General features: G+C 37.5%; 1 protein-coding gene across 3 annotated transcripts in view; it reads right to left on the bottom strand.

Annotated features, from left to right (window-relative positions):
* LOC125923284 (A disintegrin and metallopeptidase domain 3-like) overlaps nt 1-15,606 on the bottom strand; it is a 138,429-nt gene extending 122,823 nt beyond the window's left edge. For 2 of the 3 annotated variants that reach the window (XM_049631462.1, XM_049631461.1), the window contains exons 1-4: nt 15,477-15,606; nt 14,867-14,946; nt 9,959-10,014; nt 2,613-2,691 (exon numbers count right to left, since the gene is read on the bottom strand). In XM_049631462.1, the coding sequence (XP_049487419.1) occupies nt 2,613-2,691; nt 9,959-10,014; nt 14,867-14,946; nt 15,477-15,534 (273 nt within the window). In that variant the 5' untranslated portion in view covers nt 15,535-15,606. The remainder of the gene's footprint in view (nt 1-2,612; nt 2,692-9,958; nt 10,015-14,866; nt 14,947-15,476) is intronic. The other variant, XM_049631460.1, reaches the window with a different exon arrangement.
* Between the last annotated feature and the right edge of the window lie 258 nt (nt 15,607-15,864).

Raw genomic sequence — 15,864 nt, 5'->3', positions numbered from 1 at the left:
ACAAAAGACCCAACACTAGTATCATCCTCAATGGGGAAAAACTGAGAGCTTTCCCCCTAAGGTCAGGAAAAAGACAGGGATGTCCACTCTCACCACTGTTATTCAACATAGTATTAGAAGTCTTAGCCTCAGCAATCAGACAACACAAAGAAATAAAAGACATTCAAATTGGCCAGGAGGAGGTCAAACTTTCACTCTTCACAGATGACATGATATTCTATATGGAAAACCCAAAAGATTCCACAAAAAACTGGTAGAACTGATTCATGAATTCAGCAAAGTTGCAGAATATAAAGCCAATGCACAGAAATCGGTTGCATTCCTATACACCAACAGTGAAGTGACAGAAAGAGAAATCAAGGAATCGATCCCATTTACAGTTGCACCAAAAACCATAAAATACCTAGGAATAAATCTAACCAAAGAGGTGAAAAATCTATACACTGAAAACTATAGAAAGCTTATGAAAGAAATTGAGGAAGACACAAAAAAATGGAAAAAGATTCCATGCTCCTGGATAGGAAGAACAAATATTGTTAAAATGTTGATACTACCCAAAGCAATCTACATATTGAATGCAATCCCTATCAAAGTAACACCAGCATTCTTCACAGAGCTAGAAAAAATAATCCTAAAATTTTTATGGAACCAGAAAAGACCCCAAATAGCCAAAACAATCTTGAAAAAGGAAACCAAACAGGAGGCATCACAATCCCAGACTTCAAGCTGTACTACAAAGCTCATCACAATCCCAGACTTCAAGCTACACTACAAAGCTCATCACAATCCCAGACTTCAAGCTACACTACAAAGCTGTAATCATCAAGACAGTATGGTACTGGCACAAGAGCAGACACTCACATCAATGGAGCAGAATAGAAAACCCGGAAATGGACCCACAAACGTATGGCCAACTAATCTTTGACAAAGCAGGAAAGAATATCCAATGGAATAAAGACAGTCTCTTCAGCAAGTGGTGCTGGGAAAACTGGACAGCGACATGCAGACGAATGAACCTGGGCCACTTTCTTACACCATACACAAAAATAAACTCAAAATGGATGAAAGACCTCAATGTAAGACAGGAAGCCATCAAAATCCTCAAGGAGAAAGCAGGCAAAAACCTCTTTTTGACCTCGGCCACAGCAACTTCTTACTCAACACATCTCCAGAGACAAGGGAAACAAAAGCAAAAATGAACTATTGGGACCTGCACAGCAAAGGAAACAATCAGCAAAATTAAAAGGCAACCAACCAACAGAATGGGAGAAGATATTTGCAAACTACATATCAGATAAAGGGTTAGTATCCAAAATCTATAAAGAATTTATCAAACTCAACACCCAAAAATCAAATAATCCAGTGAAGAAATGGGCAAAAGACATGAATAAACACTTCACCAAAGAAGACATCCATATGGCCAAACTGACAGATGAAAAAAATGCTCAACATCACTCATCATCAGGGAAATACCGATCAAAACTACAATGAGATACCACCTCACACCTGTCAGAATGGCTAAAATGAACAACTCAGGAAACAACAGATGTTGGCGAGGATGTGGAGAAAGAAGATCTCTTTTGCACTGATGCAAACTGGTGTAGCCACTCTGGAAAACAGTATGAAGGTTCCTCAAAAAGTTAAAAATAGAACTACCCTACGAGCCAGCAATTGCACTACTAGGCATTTATCCAAGGGATATAGGTATGTTTCCAAAGGGCACATGCACTCCAATGTTTATAGCAGCACTACTGATCATAGCCAAAGTATGGAAAGAGCCCAAATGTCCATTGGTGGATGAACGGATAAAGAAGATGTGGTATATATATACAATGGAGTATTACTCAGTAATCAAAAAGAATGAAATCTTTCCATTTGCAACTATGTGGATGAAACTAGAGGATATTATGCTAAACAAAATTAGTCAGTCAGAGAAAGACAAATATCATATGACTTCACTCATATGAGGACTGTAAGAGACAAAACAGATGAACATGAGGGAATGGAAGCAAAAATAATATAAAAACAGGGAGGGGGACAAAACATAAGAGACTCTTAAATAAGGAGAACAGAGGGTTCCTGGAGGGGTTGTGGGAGGGTAGATGGGCTCAATGGGTAAGGGGCATTAATGAATCTATTCCTGAAATCATTGTTGCACTATATGCTAACTAATTTGGATGCAAATTACAAAAATAAAATTTAAAAATATTTTCCAAAAACAAAAAAAAAATAAATAAATAAACAAATAAACAAACAAATAAACAAAATGACTCTGTGTTTTGGGGTTTCTTATTCTTAGCTCCTTAACTCACTTTCCCTCTAAGACCTCTAAACTTGTCATAGTTTAAAGGACCTGTTTGGATAGGAGATTCGAGTTCCAAGTTTGAAAAGTAGTTGTTCTATTCAGTCTGTCTTCCTACAAATTGCCACCTTATATTTGGGCTTCTAATCTGTTTGCCGAATAATTCTGTGGGATAGAAGGCATCCTTTTGCTTTCCACCAACAGCACTTTAATGATGTATGTATGTATGTATGTATGTATGTATGTGTATACATATATATATATACACAATAAAAACACATAAATCTACAGAACACAAAGCAAAACTTACCTTCATAAATGAAGAATCTGGATACAATGTTCCTGATTTGTTGTATGCATACACAAGGAAATGAGGGTCTAAAAATGACCTAATTCAACGAAAGGAATGACACTTCACTGTAATAGTAATATAAATACAAGCAAAATCATGAAATTAAGCATAATTTACATTCAATTTTACCGTTTCAAATATCCAAAAATTAAATTGAGCCATCTCTCCATTATCTCATTTGCTTTCTGACAGCATGTTTTGTATATAGGAAAACATAATAAGCAGTATAATCAGATACCAGTAGGGACATCATAATGACATAGATCTATGTATAATAAAACCAGGACTTCCAGATTCCCACAACAAATTTTCTTTAAGATCCAACCATCAGTAAATCTCAGGGCATAAATATATTTGCTAACAAGTAGCCATGGATTGATAAGAAACAAAAAATATATGCTTTTTCTGATAGTTTTCATGAAATTGTGCTGTGGTAAAAACAACCTCAGAATTCTCAATGCCTTAAATCAACAGTGAATGTTCTTTACATGTTTATTGTCAACCCCACACTATCTTCATTCTGGAACCTGGGAAAAGACATACCTCCTACCCGCTGAAACATGCTTTTCTTGTAGCAGAAGAGGAAAAGAAATTGCAGAAGCACACAATAGTTCTTAAAGCCTTTTTTAGAAGACTAGTGTTTTGCTCAAATTTCATAAGCTAAATGATCTCTACAGACAAACCTCACATAAATGGTACCAAAGTGAAATCTTACAGAGAAGATAGCGATTCTTACAGAACAATCTGACACCATTATTTATTGTGGAGAGAACTGGGGTTTCTCAAGGATTCCAGATATCAAGGGGCAGTTCAATGCCAAGAGTCAGAGAAGGACTACAGCATTCACAGAGTGCATACTTTCACCACTACTTCTCTTTCCAGACCTCCTTCATCTTTGCTCATTCCTGACAGCTTTCTCTTTTCCTCAATTTAAATAACAAAACCAGAGGGCTTCCCAGAAAAAAACTGATATTTATCAGCTCATATTGCACACATATTCAAGGACATCCCAAATATTCTGGGTTGGTTTATATGCAAGTACCTAGAACACAAATTCTGGCACAAGGGCAGAGCCTCATTTTAGTAACTAAGCATGTAAATGAAGGTGGTGGAAATGGAAACCCAGAATCATTTCCCAGGAAAACGAAATTCAACAGATTTCTGAAAAGCATAATTAAAAGGAGAACATATTTGCAAATGACATATCAGATAAAGAGTTAGTATCCAAAATCTATAAAGAACTTACCAAACTCAACCACCAAAAGACAAATAATCCAGTGAAGTAATGGGCAGAAGATATGAATAGATACTTTTCCAAAGAAGACATCCAGATGGCTAACAGACACACGAAAGGATGCTCAACATCATTCATCATCAGAGAAATACAAATCGAAACCTCAGTGAGATACCACCTCACACCTATCAGAATGGCAAAAATTAACAACTCAGGAAACAACAGATGTTGCCAAAAAAGTGGAGAAAGAAGATCTCTTTTGCACTGGTGCAGCCACTCTGCAAACTGGTGCAGCCACTCTGGAAAACAGTATGGAGGTTCCTCAAAAAACTAAAAATAGAACTACCCTACAACCCAGCAATTGCACTACTAGGTATTTATTCAAAGGATACAAAAATGCTGATTCATAGGGCCACATGCACCTCAATATTTATATCAGCACTGTCAACAAATAGCCAAAGTATGGAAAGAGCCCAAATATCCAAAGACTGATGAATAAAGAAGAAGTAAGTGTGGTGTATATATATATATATATATATACACACACACATACACACACACACACACACACACAATGGAATACTTCTTGGTGATGAAAAGAATGAAATCTTGCCATTTGCAACAACGTGGATGGAATTAGAGTGTATCATGCTAAGTGAAATAAGTCAGTCAGAGAAAAACAAATATATAATTTCACTCATATGTGGAAGTTAAGAAACACAACAGATGAACATAAAGGAAGGGAAGGAAAAATAAGATAAAAATGGAGAGGGAGGCAGACCATAAGAGACTTTTTTTTTCAATATTTATTTATTTTTGAGAGAGAGAAAGGAAGAGACCGAATGGGAACATGGGAGTGGCAGAGAGAGGGAGACACAGAATCTGAAGCAGGCTCCAGGCTCTGAGCTGTCAGCACAGAGCCCTACATGGGGCCCAAACTCACAAACCGTGAGATCATGACCTGAGCCAAAGTCAGAGGCTTAACGGAGTAAGCCACCCAGGAGCACCCATAAGAGATTCTTAAATATGAAGAACAAACTGAGGGTTGCTGGAGGGGAGGTGGGGGCAGGGGGAGAAAAGGGCCAAATGGGCTATAGGCCTTAAGGAGGGCACTTGTTGGGATAAGCACTGGCTGTTATATGTAAGTGATGAAGCACTGGGTTCTACCCCTGAAGCCAATACTATGCTATATGTTAACTAACTTGAACTTAAATAAATAAATTTTTTAAAATAAAAGGATAAAAGTTTAGTTTGCAAGTTTATTCACCCTGGGTATAAAAGTATACTTTTGCTTCTACACAAAACAACAAAGAAGCCTGCTTAGTGAAATAAAAAAATACAAATGACCATTCAGTGGAAAACAACATTCAATGTAAGGAAAATGAACAACAAAAGGGAAAAAGGCAAAACTTAAAAGCAAGTTCCCTATGAGGTTGAATGAAGAAATTGATTACAGAAAATAATGATTATTTAAAGCAAAGTTAACAAGTTAAAAAGTTAATAAGCTTTCAAAGCATATCATTTAAGAAAAAAAATACTCAAAACTAAAATGATGATGACAGTTAAAAATAATTTAATAAATGTCCCAAAGAGAATTTGTGTGCTGAGAACAGAATTAGAGGCCTAGCCAATAAACAGAACAAATTTACTACCAAATAGGTAAAAAAAACACAGCCAAAATAAAGATGTGAAAAATAGTTGAAGGAAAACCTATACTATAAAGGGCAGATCCATAAGACCCTGGATGAGACCATATATTTCCATAAAATGTTTTAAAATGTGTATGATTTGGGGTGCCTGGGTGACTCAGTCGGTTAAGCGTCCAACTTCGGCTCAGGTCATGATCTCACAGTTCATGAGTTCGAGCCCCATGTCAGGCTCTGTGCTGACAGCTCAGAGCCTGGAGCCTGCTTCAGATTCTGTGTCTCCCTCTCTCTCTGCCCCTCCCCCACTCATGCTCTGTCTCTCTCTGCCTCTCAAAACTAAACGTAATAAAAAAAATTTTTTTAATGTGTAATGATTTAAAACTAAAATGAAAAATTAAGGGATTTATTCAATTATGAGAACAAAAGGGACATTTGCAGATATGAACAGGTTTAGAAAGCAACCCATCTGAAGAAAATAATCTGAAACTAGTCTAACTAAACAATACAAACTAAACTAATACAATATTGCATAAAATTGCAATAAAAGGAAAAAATAAAAAGAGAGCAGAAATAAAACTTGGAAAATGCAAAAACGGTAGGTAAAGAAACTGAAAGCATTGGATTTACATCGTAAATGTAAAAAGAATTTTTAAAATTCTACAGGAATATTATAAATTCAAGATGTGAGTGACACAAGTGAGGAATCTGAGAACCTATGAAAGAAAATATGAGTATAATGATTATATGAATATTTCATTTTTTTAGCAATAAATCCCACAAACAAAGGAAGAAGACAATAAGTAAGCTGGATAGCATGTTTGCAACATACAGAACGTATAAAGAGTTAATATCTACAGGAAACAAAACTTCCCACAGATTGATCATGGGAAAAAAAAAAACAGAAAGAAAAGCAGAAGGATAAGCCATAGATTGAAAATAAATAACCCAAAACAAATGAATAGAAATAACAATAAAATAGCATTTCTTATGCATTAACAAAAATAAGTGAGTGAAGATACTCATTTTATTGAGAATGTAGAGAACAGAAATGTTTTTGAATTACTGGTGTGAGTGAAGACTGGTATAAATCCTTGGAAGTAAAAATTAGTAGCATACAGCACTCTTGACAATTGTATCATTTATTGCTCTTCAATTTCACTGGAGCCCAGAACATCATGGCCAAAGGTAGCCACAATACAGCTTTTCTTGCTATAAATATATAGGTTGACAAATAACAAGTGAGATATATTTATTCAATGGCTACATATGTATTTACAATCAATGAACTCATTCTGCACAAATCTGTATGAATGACTCTCAAATAAAAACGTTATGAAAAATTTTGCACAAAATCACAGCCTCAAAACGAGAAACACACCCAGTAACATAATTAGTATCTATTGCTCACACTTCTGGGTCAAGTGTGAGTAGACTTAGTAGTTCTGCTAATGGCGGCCGGGCTTGCTCAATGGTCTGGGATTCAGCTGAATGTTGACTTATCTAGAGATGATTAGGGCACCTTGGCTGTGCCCCACCTGTCTCCATCTCCCAGCAAATTGGCCCAAGCATATTCTCATGGGGATGGCAGACAAACAAGATGGAGAGCAGGAACGCAGGGGAGCTTTTTCAAACCTCTGTTTAAATCAAGTCAGCTAACATCTTTTTGGCCAAAGTAAGTCACATAGCCATAGAATGGGCTACATGATTTGCAGGGCCCGTAGTGAAATTAAAATATGAGGTCTCTTGTTCAAAAGTATTAAGAATCTCAGGGAAGCAACAACAGAGAATTAAACCAAGTACAGAGCATGTCTAACCATGGAGTCCTGGAGGACCATACACCCATGAAGTTGGCCTTGCACAGATAAACTCATATCCAAGGGCTGGGAGTGGGGAGGCTGGGGTGTGATGCATATATTCCACCTCTTGATGATAGGAACTCAAAGTTACATGGCAAAGAGTGAAGATAAAGGCAAAGGTAAAGAATTGGGGTCACTTTAGTGGTCCACCATATTAAGATAAATTATATAGAGAAGTATTGTACCATTATGCGTATTTAAAGTAGTACTCAAAACATGATGATTTTTTTTAATTTAATTTTATTTATTTTGAGAGAGAGAGAGAGAAGCAGAGAGAGAGGGATAGAGAGAATCCCAGGCAGGCTCAGTGCTATTAGCTCAGAGTCCAATGCAAGGCTCAATCTCATGAATCACGAGATCATGACCTGAGCCAAAGTCAATAAATCAAGCAAAACATGATTATTTTTATTCATCTCTAGGCATACAGATGAGTAAGGATAAAATCATGACACTAGAGTATGTGTCAGTATCATAACTGTGATTAGCACTGGGGAGTGAAAGAACTATTTCCGGAAATGGAAATGATAGATTTCACTATTACCTGTCATGTACACCTTTTAGAAAAATACATAAATAAAATGCTTACATGTGTGTCTTTCATGATAAGAAAGTAATTATATTATTCTCAGAATTTTCCTTTTTTTAATGTCTAATCATTCAAAAGAAAAAAGCAAATATAAAAAATATTGGACTAATATAAACTATGGACTTTGGGTGATAATGACGTGCAGGCTCATCAATTATAACAAATATATCACTCTGGTGGGGCATGTTGATAATGGGGAGGCTATACATGTGTGCGGGGAGGCACAGGGTATATGCAGAAACACTCTGTACCTTCCACTCAATATTGCTGTGAACCTAAAACTGCTCTGAAAAATAAATATTAAATTAGAACCAGGAAACAGGAAAATGAAAATAGTTGATAATTGTTTAGATAACTTATTTAGGGAAATACAAATTGACACAAAGATGCAGTATAATATTTTGGCACATCTTGCATGCTTTTGAAAATCTAAACTGCTACTGTCTTTTCAGAAACTGGCATTATCTCTCAAAATCCTAATATAAAATGTGAGTAATAAAGAAGGTTGGTCTGGACATTATACCAGTAACTATATGCAAACTGCTTAGAAATATGTCTGGTAATTGATATGTGCCCCATAATGTCAGTTACTTTTGTTGTTTTGTTGTTATCATTATCACTATTATTACTTTTATTCATACTTCCTGATCCAGAAACACATTTCTTGATATCAGGCCTACAAAACAAAATCTCTATCACATAAAAACACACATACAAGGATGTTTATTGCAGGCCTCTTTAGTGACAATCCCTGGAAACAACCTCATTACCTATCAACCTGCCATACTACAGATGTTAGCTGTTAAAGAATGAGCTAAGATATATATATGAAGCAAGAAAATGAACACTGTTATTAAATAAGACCTGCCAATCACAGAACAGTATTTCCACTTGTCTAAAAACAAACCCATTTTAGTAGGTTTCTACATATTTTATTTAAAGGAAAGGTGAGATTTAGAATAGAAAGAAAATGGTGGAAAGATACACACAAGGTTATTAATTGGTGAAATTGGTTTCTTCACAGAGTGAAAATTTAAGAGATTAAAAAAATGTTGGTGTTGGGGCACCTGAGTGGCTCAGTCGGTTAAGCCTCCCACCTCAGCTCAGGTCATGATCTCACAGTTCATGGGTACGAGCCTCGCATCAGGCTCTGTGCTGACAGCTCAGAGCCTGGAGCCTGCTTTGGATTCTGTCTCCCTCTCTCTCTGCCCCTCCCTGACTCGTTCTCTGTCTCTCTCTCTCTCAAAAATGAATAAACATTAAAAAATATATTAAAAACATTAAAAAACATTCACAACATTTAAAAAAACATTAAAAACACTAAAAAAAAAACATTAAAAAAATTTTTAAAGACCTACAGGCCAATATCCCTGATGAATATGGATGCAAAAATTCTCAACAAGATACTAGCAAATTGAATTCAACAGCATATAAAAAGAATCATTCACCATGATCAAGTGTGATTCATTCCTGGGCTGCAGGGTAGTTCAATATTCACAAATCAATCAATGTGAGACATCACATTAATAAAAGAAAAGGTAAGAACCATATGATCCTGTCAATAGATGCAGAAAAAAAAATTTAAATATTAAAAAAAATGTTGGTGTAATATCAAGTAAAATGCTTAAAATCATGTATATAATCATAAAGTCATATATAAAATGACAGCATGAACAAAATTCAATATGGACAAATAAAGCTATTGCCTTAATTGTTACAGTGGTGGTTATATTGTAAAGAGTTATATAGACTAATTTTCATCTATCTGATATACATTAATTTCACATCATGAAATTAAAATTTGGCTCAAACATTAGACTTAAAATCTCAAGATGAAAACTTGGAACTCTAGTCTGACTTGAATCACAAAGATGTAACATGTTAAATACAAGAGTCATGCTCTTGTTTAGGCTCAACTTAGGGTAGTGACTGTAAACATTTCAGAAACTAAAAACAACTGTATGAAAAGAATGTCTACTTACTGTTTTTCAAGGTGGAGAGTGTATATTTTCTGGTCAATTTTGATGGCATAAGTGACCTACAGCAAAGTATTCAGAGAGAATGCAATTATTAGAAATTCAAAATTCTTAAAATTTATTTACTCTTTCATATAAACATAGATCATATCACACATGTCTCAAAATAACATATGCATATATAAGTATATTGTTATCTTCTCTCCATCTTGGAATATATGACAGAATTAACCATAATTAAATTTCAATGAAATCAAGGAGTCTAAATCTGTTTCAAAACTAAGAGCATTAGTCATTAACATTTATTATCATAATGAAATTTTAATTTAAAATGGATACATTTAGAAATGTTGAGTAATCTTGGCAGAAACCTGAATTTCATTATCTTTTCTCTACTTTGCAATTTCTACCCCAAATAAATTGAAAATTAAATACAACATGGGTCCCCTTTTAAGATGATAGGAAGCGTCCCCAAGCTGTCAGAAGTGCTACCCACAGAATCTTCATCTCCCTGTCCTCTTTAGGAATTGCCTCAGCTGAAGAGGGTCACCTCACACCAACTCACAACTTTCTGATACAGCCCCCATTTAATGAGAAGCCCCCTCATTCCAACTCCAGATCTTGATGGGCCATGCCAGCTTCACACTTTGTTGAGACTCAGTTGAGTCTGTCTCCCCATTCCTGCTTCTTCTCATCCTTTCCACAGGCGCTCATCACAAGAGCGTACCTGCCTTCATGAGAATCCTCTCAAAGACCACATCCCAAAGAATCCAATTTGTGACATTATCATAAAACATACACATGGTTAATTTCCACATTTGCAAAATGTAGAAAACATGGGGAAAAATGTGAATTTTGCTATTGAGCATGGTTGTCATTGGGTACAATTTTCTGCATAAGTCATTTTAAACCTTCTATAGTGTTCCGTCTTTTATAACTTACAACTCTTGAAAAAGGTGTGTTGACATCTCCCCAAATTATTGTGACATTGTTTTTCTCCTTTTAATCTATGGTTTTCTTCAGTACATTTTTTGAATCTTTGTTGGTGGGTGCAAAGAGGAATAAAATTTACAAAATTGCAAATGACTGTAAAGTATGCCTCTATGTCATTTCAGAATATGACTTGAATTTGGGGTTGTAATTTCTTCAATCTCATCTATTATTGTTTAATATCCATTATGACTTACGATTTCTTCTTCAGCCCATGAATAATGTAGAAGTGTATTTTTAAATTTCCATATACATTTTAAATTGTTTTAAGATTTAACTTAATTGAATTGTTACAAGATAAATACTGTATTGTCAGAATTTGATATTTTAACATTTTTTCCTTGTTTTTGTCAATTTTGTTGAATTAACTGTATATTCTTGAGAAGAATGTGCATTATTTACTATATAGTTGAATTACAGCTGGATTAGAAAAACACTACCTTTATTTCTGGAGTTGCCTACAAGTCTAGATGTTCTGACTCTCTGCTGAGACAAAGACAGTGAGGTTTAGAGGGTACTTTTTAAGGTTCAAAAACTCTTTAGACTGAAGTTAACTTCTTTAATGTTTCCCTAACCAGTTTGACAAGGTTGGCTTGGCTACTTAAAGCATCACTGAAAGCTTTTTAAGGAGTCCTCCGAAAGCCAAAATTCCTACCATAAGTCTCGTTATTTCAAGCCAGAGACTCAACATGTTCTAGAACGCAGAGACTGGGTTCATAGGAAGCTCACTGTGAGTGCTTCTGGAATTCCTGATATTTGCCTGAATTCTCTTTCTCTTGCTGCACTTTTGCCATTAAATAAAAGCATTATGGTGATATCCCATAGAGTTTAGTGAGTCCTAACAAATAGCAGAGAGGTAAAAACAATATATTCAATTTGATGGGTTCACTTCTATATAAACCCATCAAATAAAATAGTTTTGTTGTCCAAATTGTCTTTATGAATCCCTTTATGATTTGTAAACCAACACTTGAGAAAAACATTTTAAGATATCACTATGAAAATGGATTTGAAAAATTCTTCCTTTAGTGTAATCAGTCCTTATATGTGAGAGCATTTTTCTAAAAACATACAAATTTAGAACTGTTACATATTCCTAGTGAACTGAATATTTTATTAAGTAGCATGCTTATCTCTCATAATGGTGTGTGGGTATGTGTACTAAATGTTGGTTTTCTCCCACTTTTGTCATAGATACTCATGTTTGCTTTTGGTTAGCATGTTCCCAGTATATGTCCTAAACATTTTAAATTCTCTGGGTATTTGTTTGGGTGTAATAGCTTTTATGAACACATAATTACTGGATTGTGTGTGTGTGTGTGTGTGTGTGTCATAAAACGAGACAAACAGACCACTCAGTCTATAAAACCCACCCCAGCGTCTAACAGTTTTCCAGTTGGCAATTCAATGCTCCTCTCAGATATTGCTACAGAGGTTCCAATCCTTGGATTCCTATCATATTCCCGTGTGTCTTTACATCAACACATCTTTCTTGAAAACAGTGTCCTAACCAAAACTAATTCATATAAAAAGGGAAGACAAGGGGCACCTGGGTGGTTCAGTTGGTTAAGCGTCTGACTGCTGGGCTCAGATCATGATTGCACAGTTTGTGAGTTCAAGCCCCACATCAGGCTCTGTCCTGACACTTTAGAGCCTTCTTGGGATTCTGTGTTTCCCTCTCTCTGTCCCTTTCCTGCTTTTTCTCTCTAAAATAAATAAAACTTTTTTAAAAAGGGAAATCAAAATCGGTAAGAAATTAACAAGAAAAAAAAGATTCAAATAGGCAATATATGGGGGCGCCTGGGTGGCGCAGTCGGTTAAGCGTCCAACTTCAGCCAGGTCACGATCTCGCGGTCCGTGAGTTCGAGCCCCGCGTCAGGCTCTGGGCTGATGGCTCGGAGCCTGGAGCCTGTTTCCGATTCTGTGTCTCCCTCTCTCTCTGCCCCTCCCCCGTTCATGCTCGGTCTCTCTCTGTCCCAAAAATAAATAAAAAATGTTGAAAAAAAAATTAAAAAAAAAAAAAAACAAATAGGCAATATATGTAAAAGCATCTTGTCTTAAGACTTAATTTAAAAATGCCAATTAAAAGTGAAGCATTCATTATACTTATCACATTGACAGGAACGAGAAGCCGGGAGTGCCTGGGTGGCTCAGTTGGTTGAGCATCTAACTCGATTTTGGCTCAGGGCATGATCTCACAGTTTTGTGAGTTCAAGCACCGCATCAGGCTCTGCACTGACAGCACAGGGCCTGCCTGAGATCCTCCTTCTCTCTCTCTCTCTCTCTCTCTCTCGCTCTCTGCCCCTCCCCCGCTCACACTCTGTCTCTCTCAAAATAAATAAACTTAAAAAAAAAAAAAAACAGGTATAAGAAGTCTGAACCAAGCCTGCAAAAGCCCTCAAGAAGCATCATTATTCTTTGTTAATGAAAGTTAACTACAATAAAACTTTTCTGATAGATATTCTGTAATATGCATCATTTAAAAAAAATTTAATGTTTATTTATTTTTGAGAGACAGAGCATTAGCAGGGGAGGGGCAGGAAGAGTGAGAATCCGAAGCAGGCTCCAGGCTCCAAGCTGTCAGCACAGAATCCAACACATGGCTCAAACTCAGGAACCACAAGATCATAACCTGAGCCAAATTCAGACACTTAACCAACTGAGCCACCCAGGTGCCCCTGCACCATTTTTTTAAAATGGCTTGCCCATTGATCCTATGGAAATGACTACCAAGAAGGTTTATAAAACTACATGTTTAAATCTGACAAACAATAATGTTACATCCATATGTGAATGGCTATGAAAAATGACAGTTTTATTTATTATCATAAAAGTATATTCTAACTTTATAAATAAATTAAAAGCCAATTATCACACTCATATATTATTACTAAAATTATATGTGCAGGTGTGTGCATATCTCTAAAAATTCATTCAGTTCAAATTTACTACCTTTAGAAACTGAGGCGGACATTCACTTTCTGAACAACTCTGTCCTGTCTAGACTTAATTTTACAATGTACTTGCTTTACTTTTTAATCAGATTTAAAATAATATCACTTTCATTTTAACAGACATATACACCTATATACACAAATATAGGCATGAAGAAATTATATATTGTCATTTAAAAATTTTTTTTAATGTTTTTATTTATTTTTGAAACAGAGAGAGACAAAGCATGAGCAGGGGAGGGGCAGAGAGAGAGGGAGACATAGAATCTGAAGCAGGCTCCAGACTCTGAGCTGTCAGTACAGAGCCCAACGCAGGGCTGGAACTCACAGACTGTGAGATCATGACCTAAGTCAGACGCCTAAAGGACTGAGCCACCCAGGCACCCCATATATTGTCATTTTAAAAATTATGTTAAATAAATTTAAAAAATAAATAACATAAAAAGTTATGTTAAATAAAAAGTAAATGTTAGTGTGACCTCATTTACACAGGATAAATATTTAAATATACATATTCTGGGGGCGCCTGGGTGGCGCAGTCGGTTAAGCGTCCGACTTTAGCCAGGTCACGATCTCCGGTCCGTGAGTTCGAGCCTCGCGTCAGGCTCTGGGCTGATGGCTCGGAGCCTGGAGCCTGTTTCCGATTCTGTGTCTCCCTCTCTCTCTGCCCCTCCCCCGTTCATGCTCTGTCTCTCTCTGTCCCAAAAATAAATTAAAAAAACGTTGAAAAAAATAAATACACATATTCTGTTAAAAAAAAAAAGTCCAGTAGGCTATATATATCATTTTGTGTGATAGGGATTTGGGGCACTTTTTTCTGACTCTGTGTTTTAAAAATGATTCATAACGTTCATTGGAAAATGAGAAAAATCAAGACACAAAATTTCAAAGGAATATGTGCATGGGCTGATTTGGGTCACATAGCCCAGTAAAAATAAAGCACTCAAAAAAGAAGTGATTTCTTAATTACATGCGTTTCTGAAACTTCACCCTCGGTGTTTGTCTCTATCTTCCGTGGCACTGTAATTTGTAGAAGTGATGTTTCAGGATCTGCAGTAAGGAAAACACCTGTAAGCATTCCCCAGTGCCTGCCAGCATCCTTATTCTTCACTGGTCCTGCCACTTCACATCACTCTTTGAACTTCCACGAACTCATACACACACACACACACACACACACACACACACGCAGGCACGCTCCCACCACGGAATCAGACTTTGTGCATTCCAGAAGAGGCTACCTAGAAATGGGACGTGACCCTACCACCTTCCAGAGACACTTTGGGATTTGCTGACCTCCGCCCCAATAGGTGAAGAAGAGCTGCTCTGGGGACCCCACCTCCCAGAAGCTGCTCGCCCCCTCCTCCAAGTGCAGGGTCAGGCACGTGAGGACAACTGTCCCAGTCCTGTTCTGAGCCCTCCCAGCAGCAGGCCCCGCAGGATCCTGACTCTAGGCGGGCTCTGACAGGACGCAGGGCTCCCCCCAGCCGGGCACAGGGTTCTGGAGCAAGCTTCTGGAGCCCGCCACGCCCACAGGCTCTGCGACAGGTGACCCTCTACGGAGCAGGTCCTACACTCACGATGGCCGGCGGAGGTCAGCCGGCCCAGGCCTGAGAGGATCAGCAGGACAGGCAGCATTGCGCGGCCTGGCGGCCTTGCCACGGTGATGGCGGTTGGCTGCGGAATGGCTGCAGCTCGCGCGCTGGGCCCTGAGCTCCGGGCCTGCAGGGAGTGGGGGCGGCGCGGGCGGCGGGGCGGTGGGGTGACGGGGCGATGGGGGGAGGGGCACGCGGCTGATCAGCCCGCCCCGCCCCTTCTGCTGACCCGCAAGCACAGCCACAGTCCCGGCGCCCACCCACCGCCCTCTGGGCTGTGGAGGCACAAGGCAGCCTGGCTTGGTGCACAAGTGGGCTTGGGCTTGGGCTTTATTTTCCAAATGCGGATATTTGAAACACATTTAGGGATTAC

The sequence above is a fragment of the Panthera uncia genome, chromosome B1 (genome assembly GCF_023721935.1).
Source record: "Panthera uncia isolate 11264 chromosome B1, Puncia_PCG_1.0, whole genome shotgun sequence".
Taxonomy (NCBI): domain Eukaryota; kingdom Metazoa; phylum Chordata; class Mammalia; order Carnivora; family Felidae; genus Panthera; species Panthera uncia.
Note: the sequence above shows the minus strand (reverse complement) of the source record. Positions and strands in the feature narration are given on the sequence as shown.